The following is a 7935-nucleotide window of genomic DNA, read 5'->3' as shown; positions in this document are numbered from 1 at the left end:
GGCATGGAGCAATGACAGAAAGGCAGAATGGGAGAACAGTCGTGGCTAATGTTAATTGAGTACTTACTATGTGCCAGTCCATTCATACTTCTAAATGCTTTGCGGGATATTAAACTAATTAATCCTTCTAGGAAGACTGTGAGCTAGATACTATTATCACCTTCCTCTTAGAGATGAACTAGAGCCCAGAGAAGTTAAAGGGCTACTGCCTATACTTGGATTTGACCCTAGGCGATCTTACTCCAGCACACCACCTTATGAAGTACCCACGTAGGGGACCCTACTTCTCAAGAACTATGCCCAGGTGCTGGTTACAGATTTGCAATTACACAGAATTTCCAGCACCCCCTCCCCCCTCCCCACATCTTTAACACTTGGAGACAAGGAGATGGAGGTTGTGCTTCTGGGGAGGGGGGGAGGATGGGAGGATGGGAGGATGGGAGAATGGGAGGATGGGAGTGTCCAGAAGAGATTCTAGAGGAAGGGTCAAGTATATTCAGCTATTCAACTGTGTTTGTTTGTTTGTTTGTTTGTTTGTTTGTTTGTTTGTTTTTAGTGCTTTTTTAATTACTTTTTTTAAGTTCTTTATTTTTGAGAGAAACTGGTAGTGGGGGAGGGGCAGAGAGAGAGGGAAAGAGAGAGAATCCCAAGCAGGCTCCACACTGTCAGTGCAGAGCCTGATATGGGGCTCAAATCCACAAGCCATGGGACCCTGACCTGAGCTGAACTCAGTGCCCAACCTACTGAGCCACCCAGGCACCCCAAGGGAAATCAGCTCTTCATTTTAGGAAGGATCCTTTGTAGGTGATGAATTAGTTTTCTCTTCCTGCTTTCTTTTTTTTTTAATACGAAATTTATTGTCAAATTGGTTTCCATACAACACCCAGTGCTCATCCCAGCAGGTGCCCTCCGCAATGCCCATCACCCACTTTCCCCTCCCTCCCACCTCCCATCAACCCTCAGTTTATTCTCAGTTTTTAAGAGTCTCTTATGATTTGGCTCCCTTCCTCTCTAACTTTTTTTTTCCCTTCCCCTCCCTCATGGTCTTCTGTTAAGTTTCTCAGGATCCACATAAGAGTGAAAACATATGGTATCTGTCTTTCTCTGTATGACTTATTTCACTTAGCACAACACTCTCCAGTTCCATCCACATTGCTACAAAAGGCCATATTTCATTCTTTCTCACTGCCACGTAGTAGTCCATTGTGTATATAAACCACAATTTCTTTATCCATCCATCAGTGGATGGACATTTAGGCTCTTTCCATAATTTGGCTATTGTTGAAAGTGCTGCTATGAACATTGGGGTACAAGTGCCCCTATGCATCAGCACTCCTGTATCCCTTGGGTCAATGCCTAGCAGTGCTATTGCTGGATCATAGGGTAGATTTGTTTTTAATTTTTTGAGGAACCTCCATACTGTTTTCCAGAGTGGCTGCACCAGTGTGCATTCCCACCAACAGTACAAGAGGGTTCCCATTTCTCCACATCCTCGCCAGCATCTATAGTCTCCTGATTTGTTCATTTTGGCCACTCTGACTGGCGTGAGGTGGTATCTGAGTGTGGTTTTGATTTGTATTTCCCTGATGAGGAGTGATATTGAGCATCTTTTCATGTGCCTATTGGCCATCTGGATGTCTTCCTTAGAGAAGTGTCTATTCAGGCCTATCTCAAGAAACAAGAAAAATCCCAAATACAAAATCCAACAGCACACCTAAAGGAAACAGATGCAGAACAGCAAAGACACCCCAAACCCAGCAGAGGAAGAGAAATAATAAAGATCAGAGCAGAAATAAACAGTATAGAATCTAAAAAAACTGTAGAGCAGATCAATGAAAGCAAGAGTTGGTTTTTTGAAAAAATAAACAAAATTGATAAACCTCTAGCCGGGCTTCTCAAAAAGAAAAGGGAGATGACCCAACTAGATAAAATCATGAATGAAAATAGAATTATTACAACTAATTCCTCAAAAATACAAGCAATTATCAGGGAATACTATGAAAAATTATATGCCAACAAACTGGACAACCTGGAAGAAATGGACAAATTCCTAAGCACCCACACACTTCCCAAACTCAAACAGGAAGAGATAGAAAACTTGAACAAACCCATAACCAGCGAAGAAATTGAATCAGTTATCAAAGATCTCCCAACAAATAAGAGTCCAGGACCAGATGGCTTCCCTGGGGAATTCTACCAGACATTTAAAGCAGAGATAATACCTATCCTTCTCAAGCTGTTCCAAAAAATAGAAAGGGAAGGAAAACTTCCAGACTCATTCTATGAAGCCAGCATTACTTTGATTCCTAAACCAGACAGAGACCCAGCAAAAAAAGAGAACCAGAGGCCAATATCCCTGATGAATATGGATGCAAAAATTCTCAATAAGATACTAGCAAATCAAATTCAACAGCATATAAAAAGAATTATTCACCATGATCAAGTGGGATTCATTCCTGCGCTGCAAGGCTGGTTCGACATTCACAAATCAATCAATGTGATACATCACATTAATAAAAGAAAAGAAAAGAACCATATGATCTTGTCAATTGATGCAGAAAAGGCATTTGACAAAATTCAGCATTCTTTCTGAATAAAAACCCTCAAGAAAGTCGGGACAGAAGGAACATACTTAAACATCATAAAAGCCATTTATGAAAAGCCCACAGCTGATATCATTCTCAGTGGGGAAAAACTGAGAGCTTTTCCCCGGAGATCAGGAACACGACAGGGATGTCCACTCTCACCGCTATTGTTTAACATAGTGTTGGAAGTTCTAGCATCAGCAATCAGACAACAAAAGGAAATCAAAGGCATCAAAATTTGCAAAGCTGATGTCAAGCTTTCACTTTTTGCAGATGACATGATATTATACATGGAAAACCCGACAGACTCCACCAAAAGTCTGCTAGAACTGATACATGAATTCAGCAAAGTCACGGGATACAAAATCAGTGTACAGAAATCAGTGGCATTCTTATACACTAATAACGAAGCAACAGAAAGACAAATAAAGAAACTGATCCCATTCACAAATGCACCCAGAATCATAAAATACCTAGGAATAAACCTAACCAAAGACATAAAAGATCTGTATGCTGAAAACTATAGAACGCTTATGAAGGAAATTGAAGAAGATATAAAGAAATGGAAAAACATTCCATGCTCACGGAAGAATAAATATTGTTAAAATGTCAATACTACCCAAAGCTATCTACACATTTAATGCAATCCCAATCAAAATTGCACCAGCATTCTTCTCAAAACTAGAACAAGCAATCCTAAAATTCGTATGGAACCACAAAAGGCCCCGAATAGCCAAAGTAATTTTGAAGAAGACCAAAGCAGGAGGCATCACAATCCCAGACTTTAGCCTCCACTACAAAGCTGTAATCATCAAGACAGCATGGTTTTGGCACAAAAACAGATACGTAGACCAATGGGATAGAATAGAAACCCCAGAATTAGACCGACAAAAGTATTGCCAACTAATCTTTGACAAAGCAGGAAAGAATATCCAATGGAAAAAAGACAGTCTCTTTAACAAATGGTGCTGGGAGAACTGGACAGCAACATGCAGAAGAATGAAATTAGACCACTTTCTTACACCATTCACAAAAATAAACTCAAAATGGATAAAGGACCTGAATGTGAGAAAGGAAACTATCAAAACCCTAGAGGAGAAAGCAGGAAAAAACCTCTCTGACCTCAGCCGCAGCAATTTCTTACTTGACACATCTCCAAAGGCAAGGGAATTAAAAGCAAAATTGAATTATTGGGACCTCATCAAGATAAAAAGCTTCTGCACTACAAAGGAAACAATCAACAAAACTAAAAGGCAACCAACGGTTAAAGATATTTGCAAATGACATATCCGACAAGGGCTAGTATCCAAAATCGATAAAGAACTCACCAAACTCCACACCCGAAAAACAAATAATCCAGTGAAGAAATGGGCAGAAAACATGAATATTCAACTGGTAATAGCAGAACTCTGTCGGCGAGACGGGGAAGAGCCGGGGTTGGGGGCCTCGTCACCAGCCGCTGCCATTGGCCGAGCTGCCGGAGAGGGGCGCTCGCAGTTGTCGCTGGCGTCTGGCCTTGGCCGCCGCGGTTGGAGCGGTGGAGCCGGCGCGCCAGAGCAACCATGCAGCAGCGGGCGCGGCGGGCGCGGGGGGCCCGGGGACCTGCGGGGATGCGTCTGATGCTTTGCTTCCTGCTGTTGAGCAGCTGCCCTGGGGGCTGGGACGCCATTAGTCCCCACGGTCAGGAGGAAAGCTGGGGGAAGGTCTGGGAAGTGGGGGCTGCGGGAGCGGTTGGTGCACGAAGCAGGGCGAACCGTGTCGGGTGGGTAAAGTCAGCAAGCACGGGGCGGGGACGGGGGCAGGCATCCAGTCTTGACCTCGGGATGAGGCCTGACTGGAGCCAGGTGCCTGGGCTTACCCTCCTCCCTGGGGAGGTAGGTTGGGGGGGGGGGTCTGCGGGAGGACGCCTAGGCTTCCCCACAGCCGTGTGCCTCCCTCTCCACTTGTCCTCCGCGTCCTTGAACTTGGAGACCAATGCAGAGGTCTTCCCGAGGGCCTGGGGCTCTGCAGAGTGCTGGAAGGGCGCGGAGGGGAGTCAGGCCCTGTGCAGATGCCTGAACCCTTTCACCTCCTGAACTTCCCCCACTCCCACCCCATCTACCTGGACTGAGGAGGGGTCTGTATGGTAGAAAAGTTATTCCTCACATTGTGTAGCTGGGTACTGTGGCTTTCAGGACAAGAACCTGGGATCCCAGGGCTTAACAGTCTGAACCCAGCCCCCAGGCTTTATACTTCCAAGGATTCTGGAAGTCTTTCCAGCTCTCCACCCAGGAAGCAAACTTCTTCCCCCATCCCTATGCTGTCCGCCTGTCTGTCCATTCAAGTTTTGTAGCCCTCTGAGGCTCTGCTCACCTGTCCATTCACAGGCTGTCTCTTTGCCCGAAGACTCTGCTCTTACCTGGAAGTCTGTGCCAAGGGTGAGTGAGACCCAGAGGGTAAAGAGGAAAAGGTGTGATGGAGGGAGAGCTGATAACTGGGAAGGGGGGCAGGGGGGATCTGAGCTTGATGGTGGAGAGGGTACTGCTTTTCTGCAACCAGGCCCTCTTGAAGGCTTTTGGCCAAGCTCCCTGCTAATGCCATTCTGTACCCTTAGAGGGACAGCCCCAGGTGGGCATGCAGCCACCCAGGTCCCGGCAAGGAGTCATCAAGCTGGTCTTCCGATACTGGCAAGATGTGCTTCAGTGGCTCATGCCTCAAGGTGAGACCAGAAGAGCTGGAAGAGAGAGGCTGGGCTGTGGGATCCCCACCTTGACATTAAAAGCTCCTTCCACAGATTTCTCTGCCTGAACTTTTCTCTTCATCCTCACCTCTGGAGCCTCACCTGCTCAGACCCTGAGCAAAATGGGTGGTGGTCTCCCAGCCTTCGTGGGGACGCTGTTGTCACTTGTCTTCTCTTTATTTTTAAAAAATATTTGTTATTTTTGAGAGAGAGCGCGTGCAAGTGGGGAGGTGGGGAGGTGGGGGTGGGGAGAGACAGAGGATCCGAAGTGGGCTCTGTGCTGACAGATGTCGGTGCATCGGGTCCTGCCCCACCAATGTTGGGCTCGAACTCACAAACCAAACCGTAAGATCATGACCTGAGCCAAAGTCAGACACTCAACTGACTGAGCCACCCAGGCACCCCTTACTTACCTTCTTTAGAGGAGCACAGTAGAGGCAATTAGAAGTCCCTGGAAGAGTTCAACATCCATCTCCTTGGGACTAGCCCTATGCCCCTCTGCCCTGTGCTATCCGAGTGCTCAGGGCCAGGAATCATGGGGTCCCCAGTCAGAACCTCTCCCTCCTGTATACATATTCCAGACTCTGAATTGGGGGAGTAGACAGCTCAGAGTGTATGGCAAATAGAAGCATGACAGATGGGGGTGCAGAATGGGAGGGGATTCCTTGGGGAAACGTTTCTGATCCTCTTTGAAAGCCGGGTTTCATGATTGCAGGGTTCAGAAGGGAGATCTGCTTGGAGTTCGAATTACTGCTATTAATGATCATAGTGTATGATGTGCGAGCAATGCCTTAGAGTTTTAGAAACACTGCGTATGTCCTCCACTTCCATTTGGTCCTCATAACAGCACGATTGTTAAATTCACATTTGGCTACTTATCGCTCACCAAGCACCGTGCTAAGAAACTTACATGGATTACCTCCTGTAATTCTCTCAACAATGGTTCATCATTTCATGGATGAGAAAACTGAAGCTCGGCCAATTTAATTAAGTTCCCAGTTAAGTTAAGGGTCACAGAACCAGTAAGAGCAGGGATTCCAGTGCCGAGGTGGGCAGAAGGCAAAGCCCTGTACCCCAGACTGTCTCTGGATCCCTCCAGTGCCCCGTGGCCCTTATGTACTTTACGGAAAGCAGAAATGCCAATCGCTCTCTGGTTTCTGGGGTAGGACAATCCAACTGTCCCAAGGTCAACTTACACTCCTCCCTTTCTTTCTGCAGGACTGTTCTGGAAGGATGATGTCACTCAAGATGTAAAGACCCAGAAGATGGAGCACATGCCCAGGCTCCACGCCTCAGAGACCTACATGAGGGATGGGTAGACAGCCTTTCCCACCAAAACCACCACGCTGAGGTGTGTGAGGCCTGTGGTCTGTCCACACTGCACGTGTCTGGTAGACAGAGCAACTGGGAAGGGAAGGAGTGTCAGGGATGCCAGTAGGAGCTGTCAGAAGTCCAGTGAGTAGGATGAAGAGAGCGCCTGTCTGGTTTCAGCCAGAAGCAATCCCATGATACCTTAGTGATGTCCACAAAGGGAGAGAATTGGGATGCATGGCTACTATGTGTTATCCCTGGCTTGGTCTTTGCCTTCTAGGGACAGGTGCAAAGGGAAGCTCTAATTGTTGTTCCCTAAGGTGAGAGTCCCTCGGGGATTTTGAAATTCTTCATTTGGATATCATCTCTTTTCCTCTGGGCCTTTTCGCCATTTTCTCTTCACCCTTGACTCCTGTTTTCCTTCCCCTCAGAGCCCAGTGACCAAGGTGAACAGGGAACAATGCTTGAACTCTAGAATGGTTTCGGAGGTCCTGAACCAAGCAAGAGATGACCAACCACAGCAAGGCCCCACTGTAGGTGAAGGCCTGCCCTTGTCCAGGAACGCTGAGCCCACCAAGGGCCTGTTTACAGAGGGAGACAGGGTGAAGGAGGGGATAGACATTGGTTGATAAGGAATGATTTCACTGAGACTGATGGAGAACCTTCTGGAAGAGAGGGCCTGGAGGATGGAAAAGAACAGAGCCAGCCCAATCTTCACCCTGCCACTGCCCAGCCGTGACCTTGGACACATTACCTAGGCTCTTCAAGTCCCTTCTTCCACATCTGTAAAATGGGAATGGTAATAAAGACGACCCTTCCGGTGTTGCTGTGTGGATCAAAGACAATATATGAACAATGCCAGCGGTTGCTGGATTGAGGGGAAATTCTCCCTTTGCCCACTGGAGGGCGCCTCCACTTTCTCTCTCACAGACAGCTTTTCAAGGATTTCAGCAACTGGGGATTGCAAGGGGCTGGGGGCCTGCAGTGGACTCTTGCTTTGTAAGATCAAGCACAGTCACAGAGCTTGAAGGGCCTGCAGAAATCTACTTGAGAGGTTTCACAACTTAAAAAATATATATGGGCTCCCTGGTTTTCTAAGAAAATCTTGCGTATGACATGACTCCAAATCCTCACCTTGCCCATCCATCCATAGCCGTGTGTCTGTATACATTTCTCCCTCTCTCTCTCTCTTTCGGTATACACACACACACACACACACACACACACACACATTTATACATACACATATAAACATAGATATGAAGATCCTTAAATGGGAGAGGAGTACCCAGAGCGCCTCACATTCAGCCTCCCCCTTGC

At 46.8% G+C, this 7935-nt stretch overlaps 1 protein-coding gene across 1 annotated transcript; it reads left to right on the top strand.

Annotated features, from left to right (window-relative positions):
• Positions 1–4101: 4101 nt before the first annotated feature.
• On the top strand, positions 4102–7440 carry LOC122481808 (receptor-type tyrosine-protein phosphatase-like N). Its single transcript, XM_043577903.1, has 5 exons — positions 4102–4265; positions 4952–5002; positions 5179–5283; positions 6523–6655; positions 7047–7440. Exons 1-4 carry the CDS (start codon positions 4148–4150, stop codon positions 6621–6623), a joined length of 375 nt encoding a protein of 124 aa, XP_043433838.1. The 5' UTR covers positions 4102–4147; the 3' UTR covers positions 6624–6655; positions 7047–7440.
• The last annotated feature ends 495 nt before the right edge of the window (positions 7441–7935 follow it).

This window comes from Prionailurus bengalensis, chromosome C1 (assembly GCF_016509475.1).
Source record: "Prionailurus bengalensis isolate Pbe53 chromosome C1, Fcat_Pben_1.1_paternal_pri, whole genome shotgun sequence".
NCBI lineage: Eukaryota > Metazoa > Chordata > Mammalia > Carnivora > Felidae > Prionailurus > Prionailurus bengalensis.
The sequence above is the reverse complement of the archived record's forward strand: the minus strand, read 5'-3'. Positions and strand labels throughout refer to the sequence as shown.

Excerpts from the sequence above, each read along its gene's own strand:
- LOC122481808 (XM_043577903.1), top strand. The coding sequence starts at position 4,148 with ATGCAGCAGCGGGCGCGGCGGGCGCGGGGGGCCCGGGGACCTGCGGGG. Across the intron at positions 4,266-4,951 it reads GGACGCCATTAGTCCCCACG|GCTGTCTCTTTGCCCGAAGA; the intron begins GTCAGGAGGAAA and ends GTCCATTCACAG. Across the intron at positions 5,284-6,522 it reads TCAGTGGCTCATGCCTCAAG|GACTGTTCTGGAAGGATGAT; the intron begins GTGAGACCAGAA and ends TTCTTTCTGCAG.